At 32.6% G+C, this 17,933-nt stretch overlaps 1 protein-coding gene across 2 annotated transcripts in view; it reads right to left on the reverse strand.

The window, feature by feature from the left end:
- The window catches only part of LOC127806067 (E3 ubiquitin protein ligase DRIP1-like), a 54,639-nt gene extending 40,054 nt beyond the window's left edge, over positions 1-14,585 (reverse strand). The window contains exons 1-8 of one of the 2 annotated variants that reach the window (XM_052343059.1): positions 14,131-14,585; positions 13,914-14,011; positions 12,687-13,062; positions 4,397-4,527; positions 3,615-3,714; positions 2,532-2,645; positions 2,385-2,432; positions 1,933-2,282 (exon numbers count right to left, since the gene is read on the reverse strand). In XM_052343059.1, the coding sequence (XP_052199019.1) occupies positions 2,243-2,282; positions 2,385-2,432; positions 2,532-2,645; positions 3,615-3,714; positions 4,397-4,463 (369 nt within the window). In that variant the 5' untranslated portion in view covers positions 4,464-4,527; positions 12,687-13,062; positions 13,914-14,011; positions 14,131-14,585 and the 3' untranslated portion in view covers positions 1,933-2,242. Of the gene's footprint in view, positions 1-1,932; positions 2,283-2,384; positions 2,433-2,531; positions 2,646-3,614; positions 3,715-4,396; positions 4,528-12,686; positions 13,063-13,913; positions 14,012-14,130 lie in introns of those variants that run through there. The other variant, XM_052343060.1, reaches the window with a different exon arrangement.
- Positions 14,586-17,933: the final 3,348 nt, after the last annotated feature.

The following is a 17,933-nucleotide window of genomic DNA, read 5'->3' on the forward strand; positions in this document are numbered from 1 at the left end:
ATAAATTCTTCTCATCTGTCAAACGATTGCTAAATTGGATATGTTTGTCAACAGATTGGCCTTATCTATCAATAGATTGCTTAATAAGGAGAAGAAAAAGCCAACCACTAATAAGATATCATTCATTAACCTTCTATTAGGAGGCACTCCTTAGAGAATACTGGATATGGAGTATGGTGCGTTGAAAAGAAAGCACAAATTAAGACAAGATGAGAATTAGGGAGGAAAACCATATTTAGAATCTGTGAGCAGTCATTAACTCTTAATGGATCCAGTCATTAACTCTTAATGACTTTACAAGACCTACCATCAACCATTAATAATGTCAAGAACATTACAAGTGACATATATTCAATTTTGGATGCTTCATTTTTCGGTGTGTGACTTTCTAACTTCACTACCAAGTAGCAATAAGATAACATCAAACACCTTTTATGCTGATTGAACACTTCAATAGGGTCACAAATGAGCCGAGCCATTCACGAGTTGCTTGATGTTCAGCTCGATAAAAACTCATTGGAGTTCGTTCGTTAAGGTAAATGAGCTGAGCTTGAGCCTAATTTTGAAACTTGATTTATAAATGTTCACTATAAATGAAAGTGAAGAAGGACCACCATTTGTTTTTTTTATTTTAATTTTCAATTTTGTTGTTATGTACAACATGTATGTTTAATGTTTAGGTTAAAATTTGGTTAGTTACTAGGGATGCATGAAATAGAAAGGGGTTTTGGTCCGATGGAATGGTCCTATTGAGGAGAATATATAATAGAAAAAGAAAAAAAAAAGTTGGGTTGAAAGCCTTAATCTATGTTGTTATTCTTTCTTCAAGTTTTTCATATATACTTGGAGAAAGTGGAGAGCTTTTATTATTTATTATTTGTACTCTCTATTTGTATTCTTAAATCCCTCTTAATCTCTTTCATATTCTCTTAAGGACGGTTTGTTTTGTGAGCTTTTGCTCCATATTCTTTTCTCAAACTATTGTATGGGTTAGTATTTTGTCTTAGTAAAAAGCTTAGAAAAAGGATTATCACTAAGCCCATTTGAAAAACAAACATGTTAGCCCTTTCTAGATTTGAAAATGTTATAACAGAGCCTTGAAAATGCTATTGTAATAAATGATAATGCCCGCTTCTTTAAATGGAACTAAGTATTGAATTCTTAAAACTTCATAGTGAGTAGCTAAGGTAGTAGAGTAGGCCGAATTGAGCCGAACTACTTTAAAATTTGTGTGCTTGTCTTTTTTTATTTCTCTTACTTTTGATTTTCATATTTTGAGTACTTTCAGTTCACTTGGCCACTTGAATATTTCTCTAGTCCTAGTTTTTCACTCTATACACATTATTAGTTTGGTGGCTCTTCCGTGGCTGCCTTTAGGTTAGCTATTTGTTCTTGGTCTTCTTGTTAATCAAGAAGATGTGCATTAGAGTGTCTTTGGCCTTGGAGATAACTTCATCTGGAGTTGTTCATTATTTTCTATTTCACGTATCTTCAATGTTTTTCTACAATGTTGTTTATATATATCTAGTTGTTTGTGGATCTTGAGTGTGCTTTCACTTCTGTGATTTTATACACTAGGATATGCCTTGGTTTGTGTTTTGTATAAACGTTTTCTTTCTATCTATGCATATCTATTTTACTTAAAAAAAAGTTATAAAAAGGCTTAAAATAGTTTTTGAATAAGATATTTATCAAATCGAAAAAAAATTTAAAACATCCAATTCAACCCCTCTTGGGTGCACGCTCCTACATTTTTCAACAAAGTTTAACCATTATTACACAATACAGAACTTCAAGTTCCTATCATTCGAGTCTGGTCAACACATAGTCAACAAATAAATAAGTCATTTTGAAAAGAAAAATTATTAAACAAATTTACCCTTTTTGTAGTGATTAGCCGGTTGGAATTAAATAAATTTAGCTTCCTGCCAAAGTCAATCACAACCAACACTAGAAGTTTCCACAATGCAAGTAAACATTCTCATAACTATGACAAGGTAACATGAACTAATTTGCAAGTTCAAATTTCAAACCAAAAACGAAACCCAAACCCAAACGCAAGGGATCGCATTCTTGAGCATGAAAGCAAAAATTGAACTTCTCCACATAGAGGTACTTCATTGATCAATTGATGATGCTGGTGCATCAACATCCCTGCTTGCAAGTAGTCACATTAGTTACTATCTAGTCTCTTTAAGAATGACACAACTGCCAACGTGAACCATGTTCTGATATGACACCATTAGGCATTTATTTTTCCCCCAAAATATGGATGTTGATTCCTGTGACAGATAAGAAAGACGACGCCTTCTTAACTAAGCACTACTACTTAGAAATTTGATTCAATGTTGTATACACACACATATAAATATAAATGAGCTTACTTGGGGTGAATAGAGTGTTCAGCCAACTCAGGGTTCCCATGTGCTTTCCTACAAGGAGATGGACATAAATCTTCTTCTAAGCAAAGAGATCGTAAGGTTTAAACAACACAAAATCAGTGTAGAATAAATTTTTCATGCTTTCCTTACTCTTCTGTGTGAGCAGCATGTCCAGGCGAGAGACATTGTGTTTTTTTCTTTTCTCCAGTTTTAGAAGCTTGGCCTAAAATAGTTGCAATCAACCCTCGATAATTCTCGTCGGGTCTGTAAAAGTTATAAAAGATGATTTCAGCGGAGAATGTAGTCCACCATCAGAGTTAGATTTTTTTTTTTCATTTTTCGGTTGAATCAATTTTTTTTAACGACAACCAAACAGATTATAGAAACTTTTCCCAGCCATAAATGAAATCAAAACAAACATAGTGAAAAATAACAAAAATAATGAGAAGAAAAAATCAACCACTAATAAGACAGAATTCATTAACCTTCTATAACAAGGTATTCCTTAGAGATGATTGAATACGAATTATGGTGTGTTGAAAGGAAGCACAGAGACAAGATGAGAATTAGGGAGGAAAATCATATTTAGAATCTACTTGCAAGGGTTTGAAGAAGTTGTTATACAAGTTAGGGATGACAGATATTGGGTATTATAAGTCGCTTTTATAGATTGATAAGTAAAAAAGGCGGAGTGGTTGAATCATCTAGGCCGCAAAAGAACAGTGTGGAGAGCATGAGCAAGAGAGGTTAAAGGTTCAAGTACTTTTAAATTCTGCATTACATAGGAGAAATTTGATGTCAGGATAATAGAATTAAGTTAATAGATAGCCTTATAGCAAGAGAATAGTAGCATCAACAGACTAGAAGTACAAGTTGTAGTTCAAAGAAAACCAAGAGAAAGCTTTAAGAGAAAGGACCTTATGTGAACCAAAAAGTTTGGAATCAATATCTAGTTGAAGGAGATGAAAAAAGCCTATGCAATGTTGCTAACAAAGTTATCTTAAAAATTAGTGCTAATAAGGTTGTTTTAAACTCATACCAATATCAGACGATATGGAAACTGGAGACCCTGTTCTCGTTGGATACGTTAATTGGGCAAAGGGTCGTTATGTTTAATTATCCTATTTTGATATAAATTTTTTCTAAGTTCATATATGGTAGCTGGAATCATTGGAAAGTTTCAACAAAAACACACACACATACACACATTATACAATAGAAGATGGAAGTTACCTTCGATATTCATCAGGTGACAAAGAGCTCAAGTCCACCTGACAAACTGGGCATTTTTTCATTCCTTCTTTGACTTTTAGGTAGATGCACTCCTTGCAGACTATAAAGTATAAACGAATATTCAAACAAATCTAATACATACTGTTCTACTTCTTCACTGATAGTGCGAATGTTAATATAGGAAATCAACAAGAATAAAAGGCAATAAGCAGTGTCAAGTATGGTAGTACAAAAGAAGTAAGTAATTTTTATTACCAAAACTAGGGCTACCTTTCTACCATATCATAGTTCTCATTTCCCAAATATCTATATACAAGGAGTAGTATTCAACGAAAGTTGAATTTTAGGGCTCTGTTCCGCCATTCTTTTGAGTTGAAAAGGTTTTTCTTTTCTTTCTTTTACATCTCTCTCTCTCTCTAAATTTAAAGATCTACCTTTTTGGTACCATTTGGTGCATTTTCGTCTTCATCCTTTTGCTTTAGCCCTAGGGTACTTTTAAGTGATTTTATTTATTGAGATGAATTCAACATATATATATGTTTTGTGAAATATGCAGTGATAGATAATTGTCACTAATTCAAATTCATTAATTCTTTCCTAAGCTAGAAAATTTAAGGTGCATTACTTTGTTGAAATCAATCCTTTAGATCAGTCTATTTATCAAGAGCAGAATTAGAGAAAATTAAACTTGCAGATATCTCCTTAATTAGAAATGGAGTTCAATATCCAATAAATCATCATATTGTTATTTCTGATCCAAGCATTGAGAAGAAAAGTATCACCTGATGGTTGAGAAATTGAACCATTTGCAAACCCCAGCTTATTCTTTATCAATAGTGCGATCCACATTGCTTAGCTCCAAGAAGCGTAGTTATCTCCAGTCAAAGGCTGAGACACCAGGACTAGGCCAAGGCTGCCGGAGTGATGTAAGAAAAAAATGTTGGTTCCTAATGATGGAAAATATATCCCAAGAAGGGGTGAATTGGGATTTACATAAATTTTTTATAATTTAAAACATTGATTGATGGAAGAATATTACGTTTCGAAATATAGGCTATATGTTTCGAAATAAACCTTTCTATTAAGTAGGTTTCGAAACCTACTATATATATTTCGAAATATGCCTCATTGTTTTGCTAGTTTCGAAATATGAAATGTATGTTTCAAAATCTACTTAACTGTTTTGCTTGATTTGAAATCTTTTACCTTATATTTCAAAATAACGATCTTTGTAAAAGATGATCTATATAATTAAGAGTATACCAAATGTGTTTTTGTATCAAAGATATGTTTGTATGTACGTATACAATTAAGCTCAAGAAAACTTTGTTTTAGACTTTGATAACAAAATTTATGAAAGCATGTGCAATAGGCAATAATGATAAGTAAAAGCTAAAGAACACTTGCACACAAGATGTATAGTGGTTCGGCACCCCGCCTAGTCCACTACCTTTAAGTTTACCCACTTGAAGGATTTTTCAGTCCCAATCACTTTTTACTAGTGATCAACCACAACAAGGGTTTTACCATGGTTCACCCTAAACCTTACAAAATGAGTTTTTATAGGTTCAACTCAAACCTAGCACCAAGTGAGTTTTTATGGGCTTAACTCAAACCTTACACCAAGTGAGTTTTTACGGGCTTAACTCAAACCTTACACCAAGTGAGTTTTAAGGCTAAACTCGAACCTTTGACACAATGAGTTTTAGGCTCAACTCAAACCTTTACACCACAAATAGTTTTAGATTAAACTCAAACCTTACAACAATCAATCAAGATAAATAAAAGTTATCTTTTACAGCCCAATAAATTTATAGCAATTGTAATACCCTGAGTCATTATAAATAAATAGTATAATTTGGTTTAATTAAATTATGTTTATATGATATGTAATTTGGCTTAATTAAGGTAAGATAATACCAGAAATAATATAAGTATGTGACCCTAAAAAAAAAAGAAAAAAAATAAACTATAGAATTTTAAGATAAATAATTATTTTTATTTAGTGGTTAAATAGGATTTTGTATGTGTATATATATATATATATAATTTAGTATGTATATAGGTATATAGCTTGCTATGTATACAATTTAGTATATATATGTATGTAAGTATATAGATATATATATGTATGTGTATAATTTAGTATGTATGTATATATGTATATATAATATATATATGTATAAAAAAAGAATCCAGAAAATCCGGATTTTTGTAGAGCAGCACGCGGCCAGAGCATGGCTGCACCTGCAATTGATTCTCAGGGTAGGGGGCATTAATGGCCGAAGTGACGCTGGAATGGCCTCTAGGATGCGTGGCCGTCCATGATAGGACGAGTCGCGTCGAATTTGGGCTATAAATAGCCATGTTCGGTGAAGCAAATCATCCGAAAGTTTCAAAGCTTAAATCGGGCTTTCGAGGCAGTGTTTGAGAGGTTTGGGAGCAGGGTTTTAGTCCTTGCTTCGTGGGCAACGTTTTTGGAGCATTGGGTGGCCAACGGAGCAGTGAAGAGGGAGATACAAGCGTTGCCGGAAAATCGCGACTTCACCGAAGCCTAGCCTTCAAATGAAAAATCGAGGTACCTATTATGTTTTTTTTCTAAAATTTAAGGCCATAATCGGGTTCGGGAGGTCGAAATTAAGGAGGAGGGAAGCTTCTTTCGAAGCTTGGAGCAGCCGAGGCATCACCGGCGACGAAATGGCCGCTGGAGAAGACGACTGCAATCGGACGTGTGACTGCACGCGCCCGCGAGTGGGAAGAAGGCGCGTGCCTTCCACGCGCCCACAAGAAAAAAAAATAAAAGAAAAGAAAAGAAAGGAAAAGAAAAGAAATAAGAAAAAAATAAAAATAAAAAAAATAAAATTTTACAAAAATTTTATTAAATCTGGAATGTTGTTTATGACTTATTTTGTGAAATTTTTTTTGAAAAATGCTAATTTTATTAATTATTTAAGTGATTTTTCTATTATGGAAATAAAGAAAAATATAGGATTTTAATTTGGAAAAATCCAAGAAAAATTTCAGAATGATAGAAGTATTAATTAAGAAATATTATAGAAGGGAAATTGAATAATATGAAATTCTAGATAATTATTATGTAATAGTTATTAATTTAAGGAATTTGGTTATTATGGAAATAAGGGAAAAATAGGAATTTAGGATGGAAAATTCCAAGAAAATTCCAGAAACTTAGAAATATTAGTTAAGGAATTATAGTGAAGAGAAATTAGGCTTTATGAAAGTCTAAATAATTTTTATGCAATTTTTGGAGAAATAAGGCTTAGAAATAAAGAAAAATTATAGAAATTATGGAAAAATAGTGAAATTACATTCTAAAAATAAATTGATGTTTTAGGAACCCTTGAGGGCAAGAAGATTGAGAAATAGCCGCTCGGCACGATTTCGAGGTCGACACATCTTTCGAGGTAACTTAGCAGTTTGTGTACTGTTTCGAATCTAGTAGGGTTATAAATGTTTACCTGCGAGTATGCTTACATCATATTGACATGTTATGATATGTAACCAACACGTAGACTACATCCATTACATGATTACGAAATGCATAAATATACGTTGATGTCATTGATCACCCACATATGAGGCCGTAGGGAGTACGAACTGACACCGCTGCCTTACCAAGGGTGCACCCATACACTCCGGCTTCGATAGAGAGGGCTGCTAAAATGGTAGGTAGCCTGAGGGTGTAGTTGACACCTACGAGGTAAGACATTGCATACACACATGACATAACATTATGTACCCTTACTTAGATGGTTTATCATCTAACTTGGGTTTGCCCCTGGAACATTCAACGTTCCAGTCGGGACTTGCAGTGCTGATACTGAGATTGGAGATGTGTAGTGACGCGAGACGTCAAGAAGCAAGTGAATGTACCATGTTATGTTGTAATATGAATAGTTTAAGAACTATGTGCATTGTATTTATCTTCAAACGCTTATGTATTAACTTTGTAATGAATGCCATATCCAGTTATTATTATATGCATTGCCATGAGTAGGTTCGATTCAGCTTCCGCTTTGTATTTATTTTTAGTGTAAACATCTCGTCTAGCACTAGATAAGGTCTTAGGGAATTTTGGAGATAAAGAAATAAAAAAAAAAAATATAGACCAAATTTCATAAGGCATAACACGCCCGAGAAGGCGGGCTGTTACAGCAATGAAATGCCTTAGTAATGGTTGCACAAACCTCTTGGTTTGATGATAGGAGAGCTTAGAAGAATGAGACTTCGGATTTCAGTTTGCTTATCTTTTTTCACACTACATTGCACATCTAGGAATGAATGAATGGATCTTCTTTAAAAACTTTGTCAAGAAGGATTTAGCTCACTTGTACTTGTGTATGTGTCTTTAGTGTGTGTTCTCTTGTTCTTACATATTCTTGTCTTCAAACACCTGCTATTTATATCAAGAGATAAAAATTTAGCCGTTAGAGACAAGACAAAATAGTAGGTTTTGAAACATAGCATACAGGTTTCGAAATAACAATTTTACATAGGTTTCAAAACATACTCCTCATGTTTTGAAATATACAGCATTTCCAGCTGTACTTGCACTTAGAGACAATAATGAGTGGGAAACAAGGTCTTATGCCTACTATGATTAATAATGATCTTCAATTCAAATTTGAATTTTGAATCCTTAGAACATGGAGAAAGCATTAAACAAATGATTTTGATAAAAACAAAAATTGCAAAACAAATGCATCTCGATTTTTAAATGATCTGCTGACAGAATGTCAGAGGTTTTGAAACATGATATGTATATGTTTCGAAACATACTTATCTGGAAATAAGGTTTCAAAACATGACATATAGGTTTCGAAACATAGTTCAAAACCTGGTTTGAAAATACATGCATTGCAAAGATGTTTCGAAATAGCATACACATAAATCATTGAAAACCTTTTGACAGGGGTTTCGAAGCATTCATAGAAACATGACATATTTTCAGAAGCATATACTTGAAAGCACAATCCACAGCATGTATACATCACAACATATTTTCAAATGTAAATATCCACATTTTCTTTTATTTATATTTTACCTTCCATTTATTTTAATACATAAATATAAATAACAAAGTACCCCCTATTTGGATTCAATAAAAATGTCTAGAAAATACAAATTCATAATAATAAGAAAGTAGAATTTGGGTTTTAGTATAAACTTAAGATTTTGCGATTTTACCACCTCCAAAATATATACTTCCTATTTATTGAAAAATTCATTAAAAATTATTTTATCACTAATGGATATTAGATATCAAAATACCGGGAGATAGTTTTTCAAAATGAACACATTTTCAAAAACATGTTCTAGTTGGTCTTTTGCCTTAGAATATTTTGATTAACGATTTCAAGGCTAGTTTTGAAAAACACTTTAGGAGATTCTTTTAAATCATAATACTTGGTTTCGCAAATCTCCATATGAAACTATTTTCGTTTCCATTTGAACAAAATAATACTTGATATTGAAACTGATATATGTTGAAAACCATACCCTTGACTCATGACTTAGGGATTAAACTAATATATGTTTTTCATTATCAAAACTAATATACAAAAATGTGCAACAAAAAAAAGGACTTGTTCCATCATCAATGACAAAATGGAGCCTTGATGAGGAAGAAGACAAATCTTCAGTCGCCATATATCAAAGATGGACAAATAGATTTTGAAAGAGTAGAAAGATATAGAACAAAGGAAATCACAAGATTCACGATTAATTACCAGAAGAATTTGATCGCAGATCTCCGAACAAGGAAGAACTACAAGCAATTGAGAAAAATATTCAGTTGCAGATCTCTGAATGAGGAAGAACTGCAAACAATTGAAAAAAAAAACCCCCAGAGAAGAAGAACACAGTCATTGCCAGAGGAGAAGAAGAAATAAAGAGGCAAAAAGCACCGACGAAAACCTATATAATATTATTATTACAATAAAAGAAAGACAGCAGTGTAAGCGCGTTCGTCTTTCCCTTTCCTAATTTCTCTATATAATGTTTTTCTCCTTCGTTTCTACTTTGGATATCTCCCAAGTTTATTTCAAATATCTTAAGAGTTATTTTCAAGTAAGAATCAAAAGAAAAAGTATCTAAGATAAGTTCTCTTTGTTCCTTTCGTAGACAAGTTTTTATAGTTATTTTTCTTTTGTATACAAGTTCCTAAATCTCTTTTACATTTGAGAAAATTTATTTCTTTCATTTTTGAATTTTTGTTCCTAAAATTCTCTTTTTGGAATAAGTTGATATTATGATTCTTGCCAACTCTATCATGTTTAATCTTATTATTTTTCTTGGAATACTTAATGAATTTTGTCAAAAAGTCTAAATAAGATTTCAGTTCACCCTATATTTTTAAAGGAATTATTAAAATAAAAAAATGACAACCATCTTTGACATCTATGTAAGAAAAATCTAGAAGCTGAAAGAAGCCAATGCAACATTGAAATTGAACAAAAGGACAAAGAAGAAAAAGAAGCTAGTAGGTACAGAAGAAGCTGGAAGAAGCTAACAATCGCAATAGCCAAAATTTTACGCAATGCCAACACGTGAAAAGACCTATAAGTAGGCCTCCCCAGCTCAATTGCATTGCATTCCAATATCTTATTTGCAGAGAGAAAAAAATAGAGTTAGAAATATTCATAGTGTTTTTCTCCTATTTTAGAGAGATTCTTATTGTTATCTTCTTGTGATTTAGAGAAAAAGTTGTAAGTTATATTATTTTTATATTGTGAATTTTTTTTATCCTTGTCTGTGATTTTTATTTTGATTTGTTTGGGGGTTTTCCACGTAAGTGTGCCCAATTTTCTTTGTCATTACTATTTTTCTCAAATTATTAGTTGTGACTCTGCTTTAATCTTATGTTATTTTTACAACAAGTGGTATTAAAGCTTGACTTGGGTTATTTATTTATCTACTTATTATATGTTTTGTGGTTACCACTATAAAAGTGGATCCTCCACATCATAAAATAAGTTAGATTATTAACCACTCTTTTGAAGATATTGGATACTATTCACGTATATGAGGGTACTATTCACACGTATGATTATTGTTAATGTGAAATAGTGAAAGCTAATTTTGTGCTCAAAGCAGTTCGTAATAAAAGCAATGGCGAAAAAATTTGAGATTGAAAAGTTCAATGGGAGAAATTTCTCACTATGAAATTTGAAGATGAAGGCTATCTTGAAAAAAGATAATTACCTGGCGGCTATTAGTGATAGGCCGAGGGACTTCATAGATAACGACAAGTGGAATGAGATGGACGGGAATGTTGTTGCAAATCTTCATCTGGCACTAGCAGATGAGATATTGTCTAGCATAGAAGAGAAGAAAACAAAGAATGATATTTGGGATCATCTTACAAAATTGTACGAAGCCAAAACGCTTCACAAAAAAAATTTCGTTAGGAGGAAATTGTATACTCTACAAATTTCAGAATCTACTTCAGTGACAGAGTACAACAACACTTTGAATATTCTATTTTCTCAACTCACATCTTTGGGGTTATAAAATACAGATAAATGAACTTGCTGAACTTTTACTTCAAAGTCTACTAGATTCATATGATCAACTTATCATCAATCTGACAAATTCTTCCACAATGGAAATCCTAGTATTTGATGATATTGCAACTGCTATTATGGAAAAATAAAATAAAGCAAAAATAAAGAAAACAGATTGGTTAGTTCGCAACATGTGAAGACATTGATGGTGGTGAGAGGGAGATTAACAGAACGTGAGTCAAATGGGAGTTAAAATCATGGTAGGTCAAAGTCAGAAGTAAGAAGAACCTGAAGTTCTACCACTGTGGCAAGAAAGGTCACTTAAAGAAGGATTGCTAGAATTTGAACAAGAAAAATTCTAGTCCTCGAGGAAATGTAGCATGTACCTCACGTGAAGATGATGCACTATGTTGTGAAATAACGAAAACTTATGAAGACAGAAAAAGATTTGTTAATGTATGGTTCATTGACTCTGGAGCTACATTTCACATGACCTCTTGAAGAGAATAGTTCCATCATTATGAACTTGTCTCTGAAAGATCTATGTATAGTTGTGATGATCATGCCTTAAAGATTGTCGGTATTGGAACTAGCAAGTTGAAGTTCTATGATAGTACAGTTCGCATCGTTTGAGAAGTGTGGCTTGTGGAAGACTTGAGGAAGAACTTGTTGTCTTTAGGACAACTGGATAAACTTGACTGCATTCTAAACTTGAGGCCTTTAATTGGTCCTTTTAGCCACTCCATTCCTTTCACCTTTGGCCACTATCTGAGGTAAGCACGCTCTGTTGTTCAAGCAAAGGATGGGGTTTTTCTTGTTCAACATGACACAAAGTGTATGGTCAATGGTGAAATATGCAGATATGTGAGTATGGTCGTCAAAGCAATGAGTATGATGTAAAGCCAAAGCAAGAGGTGTTGTTAATGATTGGCAAAGCACCATGTTCTATTATCGTTATCACAAGGCTAATTTTGTATGAATGTAAACCACAAATTAAGCACTACAAGATCTAGTACAATGGAATACTGATATCCAATAAAAGGTTTATTTTGTGAAATATAAACCATAATTGGCTAAAAACCTTGTTTTATTTATTGTTATGCCAAATCCAATTTTGTATAGATGTAATCCCCTAAACTAATTAATAAGCACTCAAGATCTGGTGCAATGGAATTCTAATATCTTATAAAAGATTTATTTTGTGAAAGATAAATCATAAACCATAAACCCTAAGGTATAGTGATATATTCACCATCATGAAAAATCGACAAATCCACCACCCTAACGACCATCCTTGTCCAATGATTGCAAATTAAATTTTATCTACAGTAAAAGGACAAACAAAAACCAAGAAATTGGGTAACTGGAGTATAGGATTACAAGTTAAACTTCAAATATAATGCGTAGGTGATAATGAAGTTCATGAGTAACCCATAGGTTAAGTTATAGTTCCAGATTTCACTAGAGAGTTCAAATATATTAATTAAAACATCTTTGAGAAGTTCATATTGCAAATAATAAGAGTGTGAATATGCTGGGTATGTACTTTAGGGTCTTGATGATTCTTCGTACTCTGGTCAGTCACCTCCATCACAAATTTCTTAGCATCTAGCTCTTTAACTTGGCTAACCATGGGATAAATAGAGTACAACATACAAAATCCCACCAAATGTCAACACTTTCAAACCCTTCACTAAGACTTCACCATTGCAGCAAACCTCTACCTAAAAAAACATATCAGTACAATGGATTAGCTACAAAATGTATACTAGTTAAAACTTTACTGCAATTAGTAACATGACCTGAAAGTGAAAACTGATGCAATTTGCCCCCAGCCACATGATCTCTAGGAAGGAGCTGCAACTTTCCCTCTTGCCAGTTTTTTAGTTGATTTTGTCATAGCACCTTCCTTGTTGATTAAGCTGGTATGATTTAAATAATTTTACCATTTTTTCAGGTTCATCATAACTAACACTAGAAGTTTCTAAAAGTAAGTAAACTTTTTATAATTAGGACAAGATAGCATTAATCTCCAGTCAGGAGTACCCCAAATACAGATGTGAGGAGACTTTGTAAAACCACAAACCTAGGGACTGCATTCTTGAGCATGTAACACTTTGTAAAGAAATTCCTAAATCCAAAAAAAAAAAAAAAAAGAGAAAATTAATAATAGTTCATGACACCCTATGTTTTGAAATGTGGTTCACTAGAGGCTAACCACAAAAGGAAACAAAATACAAGCTCAAATACATTGATACCCATGAACAATGGTCACACAATAAATAGAACAACTAAAATCAATTGTAACATTAATCTTAAATAAGGATAATTTCAACCTTTCATATCTCCAAGGACTTCATTTCAACATAAGGATAATTTCAACCCAAAGTATTTTGGGGATTTACAGATATGCCCTATCTCTTAAAATTCATTCCTAATAGATTCAAACAAAGACTTCCTCTCCAATTTAAGTAGGCCTCTGGGCACCAAACGATTCGTTAAGTTAGCATGTCAAGGCAAACATATATGTCTCCAACCATCAAGCAGCTTTTCAAGTAGAAGATAATAAGAAAAGTTGTTTGCATGGCTTGTTTATTCATGAAAACATAGGGCCAAAAGCAAGTTAAAAGGAGCTGCAACTTTTCTTTCTAGTTCGCATTCATTTACTAACAAAATCAAACCAAGCTCATTTTTTCGCAAACCAATACCACATTCAAGCCGAAATTACAGGGTTTACTATAGAGCTTGAGCAAATTGTCAATATTAAACATACCTGTTCCCTTATCTCCTCGCCAGCTTTTCTAATAAACAAAGCCTCGGACTCAAGAACCGGAAAATCAATCTCTTCAAAACCAAAAACAATTGCGAGACCTGAAATGAGGGGGAGAAAAAAGGGAGGATTGGAAACAAATATGTGGACTTATTTTACACTTGTAATTTTCTATTCTAGCATAGTAAATAAGTCCAAAAATTCCATATAGCAACTTAACCTCTCTGAAATTGAGAAAAAGCCAATTTCGAATGCGCATCTCCTCTGGCTGAAAATCTCGGGTTCCTTTCGGAGGATTCACGTCGATTTTCTCCTTCTGCGTAGCGTCCGGTGCCACCGTCGAAGAAAGCAATGCTCCGGAACGGCCAGAAGGCCCGCCCCCATTATTTTCATCCAGAGGAAGGGACTCCGCTGATGCGGCTGCGGATAAGAAGAAGAAGGCGAAGGAGAAAAAGAGTGGCATCTAAAACTACTTGAAAATCGGCGGCAGTGGACAGCCGACGGGAGGCAACAGCAGTGAGGCTGAAGGAGCGAGTGAAAGGAACATAGGATTTCGGTGAAGGAGAGAAGAGAGAGAAATGGTTGTGGCGGCGGTGAGCGGCGGGAGAGGAGGCGACCGGTCTGAGAAAAAGGACGGGGATGGTGGAGGATAAGAAGTGAAGCCGATGGGCTTCCACTTCCAGGCATTGTATTCGCGAGAGAGAGAGATAGAGGGCTTCCCCTTTCCGCACCGAAACTTAAACGGGCTGCAATTGCAAACCTTGAACCGTCAACAATACAAAACTTGGCTGGCTGAAGGCATGAATACATTCTTGTATTTTAAAATATATATATTATGAGATTTTGAATTTTTAAAATATTTTATTAGTCAAATTTATAGTTTAAAAAATTATAAACTATTAAACACTTAAAAAAAAGTAAGTGAAAACACTTGTTAGTGACCGCATGAAGCATGGCTATTGGATTGAGTGAAGGTGTAAATACACCTTTATATTTTATCAAAAGTCTTGCAAGCACTCTGAATTTTTAAAATGTTCTATCAAACACCTATACTTCAAAAAAATAAAATTATTAAATAATTTTAAGTTAATATTAAATTAAATGTACTTTATCAAAAATAGTTATTATTAAATTATTAAATAAAATTAAATGTACTTTATCAAAAGGTACATTTAGACACCTATACTTAAAAATAGCGAAACCATTATATATTTTTTAATTTATTATTAAATTATATACACCCATGTACTTTCCTAAAAGTCTCATGACACTTTAAATTTTTAAAACATTCCATTAGACACCTCTACTCCAAAAAAGATAAAACTATTAAACATCTTTTAATTTATAATTATAAAATAAAAAAACTAATGTTATATTTAGTTTTAGAATTTTTTTAATGTTAATTTTATAATTAAAGATGTACTAAAATTTTATGTTTTAAAAAGTAATAGCATTTATTTTTAGAAAATTTAAAAAAGATATTTTTTTAGTTTACTAGATTGTATGGATGTCACATTTTATTGTATGAGTAAAACTTTTAATTTATATAAGAGAAATAGATCGGAGATTACAATAGGGATGCTAAACGTTAGTTTTATATATATATATATATATATATATAAACTTGCCACAGAGATTGCAAGAGATCGGAAATTGCAACAAATACCTATATATATAAATAGATTGGATATTGTAACAGAGATTGTAATGGGTTTATACATACACGTATATATATAAACTACAATCGAATATATAAAAACTTGAAATTGATCGTGTAATCGATATATAAACCCACGTATATATATAAAAACCTGTAACAGTACATATATAACCCACATATATATATATAAACCTGCAATAGTACCTACATACATAAATACCTACAATCGATATATAAACCCACATATATATACAAACCCACCTGCATTAATCAATCGTATATGTTAACTAGTCCAATGTTCTGGTATGAGAACGGCAACAGCGAGTTGGGTTCGGAGAAGAAAATGATGCTGCATTGGATTGGAGACTCTGCACAGTACAAGAAATTGATAGTGAGGAGAATGATGACGAAGATGGGTTGGGTTGGGTTCAAAGAAGAGAATGACGGCATAATTGGGTTGGGGGGTTGGAGATGGAGACTCTAGAGTACAAGAAAATAATAGAAAAATAAAAAAAGAATAGAAAAATAGAAAAAAATCCTAAAAGTGTGTCGTGTGAATATCACTTCCAACCATTATCCTGTTCATTATTTGTTGAGATATTTAATAATTCTAATTTTTTAAAATATTTGTGTTTAATGTGATGTTTTAAAAGTTCAAGGTGTCATACTTTTTTGGTAAAATAAAAGGGTGCATTTATGTCTTCACCTAAACTTGGTTCATTCATTTGAAAATTATCACAATCCATAATAATTGACACTATATAAATATTGAATAAGTAACTGACGGTCACAAAATTCAATCTCAAAATTTTAATATTAAGAGTAACAATATTAGTTATTGTTATAATACAACTTAGTGCTAATTCTGAGGATTAGTGTATAAAATGATTATTTTCATGCTCAAATGTGCGAATTATTTATCTATATACTTTATCATATAAGTAATATCAAACTCAGTGTTGCCAATTAACAATGGTTAAAATCGTTTTTTATTTTTTTTCAATTTTTTTTATATATTTTGCTTTAAAAAATAAAAAAAATATTTCTTGATTTAAATATATGATCTCTAGACATAATAGAATAAAAACAACTTTATTATTTTAATAATTAAAATTTGCTTTAAAAAATATAAAAACCAAACTACAATTATCAAACACCACCCTTTTAAATGTTAATCTTTTATTATTATTTTTTTAGTTGTACTAACGTAATATGAGCCACTTCTCTATTATATATACCCATCTATGATTTCGTAGGCGCCTTTCGCATTCTGACAATTTGAGATTTCTTGATGCATTCATTGCTCAAGCTACATAAAGAATAATATAATTTCAACTTGACAGAGTTGTTGGTTTGGGAAGAAATTAGCATAGGTTGCTCTTAGGTAAATGAATTAAGCTCAAGCCTATGAACTAAGCATGCTTGAGAAAAAAAATTTGTGCCATAACTTTGATTTTCTTTTCTCCCAGTACTAATCACCTACAATCTGTGAGGATTCCAAAATTTTAGGTTGCAAATCAAGATTTGAAAAGTTGGATCCTTGATAGAATGGATTCTTACATTTTAGCTTAGTGTTGATAATAAGCACTTCTGATTCTAGGATGGCTCCTTAATTGGCTTTAGATTCACTAATTTGCATTGTATACTGTCAATGCTTGAAATTCCCCAGTCTCCATCTGCCTTGTTGAACATTTAAGGTTACTTTTTCTGGAAAGACATAATATAAAAGAATGTGACATTTTCTTGGCTTGCGTTTTAAGCATAGGCTATGTAGTGCGTACAATTGGCCTTCCCTAGAGCCTGCAATGTAGGAGCCTAATGCACCAGATTCACCTTCATATTACTAACCCCAGAAAATGGGATGAAGGCTTCGTATGTTGTTTTAATTCATTAAGATTTTATGTTTTTAAAATTTCTTATAAAAGTTCGATTATTTGACCTAATATACTTCTCTTAGGCTCTATAGGGTAATATAACTCGACTAATACAAACTTATTATATCCTAGGTCCATATCACCTTAAGCTTAGCCGATTCACAGTGCTACATTTGAGGTAAGAGGTATTGCATGGAGGCTTTTTCTTAGTTTTTGATGGCATTTATGAAAGAGTGATCTCTCGAGAGCAATGGTGATTGCCATGATGCTTGGCGGCTTGCCGTTTTGCAATTGGACTTAAGTCAATTGCTGCGCCTATTCATCCTCCTCCTGCCGGGGATTGTTTATGAAAGAGCCTCATCTACAATGACTTGTACTCCAAACATTGTAATCTAGATGGAGAATTTGATATTTTATTTTTGGATAATATTTAACACATTACTTGAAATTAACAAGAGTTTGGCTATTATGCATTACTCCTTTTGAAAG

This window comes from Diospyros lotus, chromosome 7 (assembly GCF_014633365.1).
Source record: "Diospyros lotus cultivar Yz01 chromosome 7, ASM1463336v1, whole genome shotgun sequence".
NCBI classification, from domain to species: Eukaryota; Viridiplantae; Streptophyta; class Magnoliopsida; order Ericales; family Ebenaceae; genus Diospyros; species Diospyros lotus.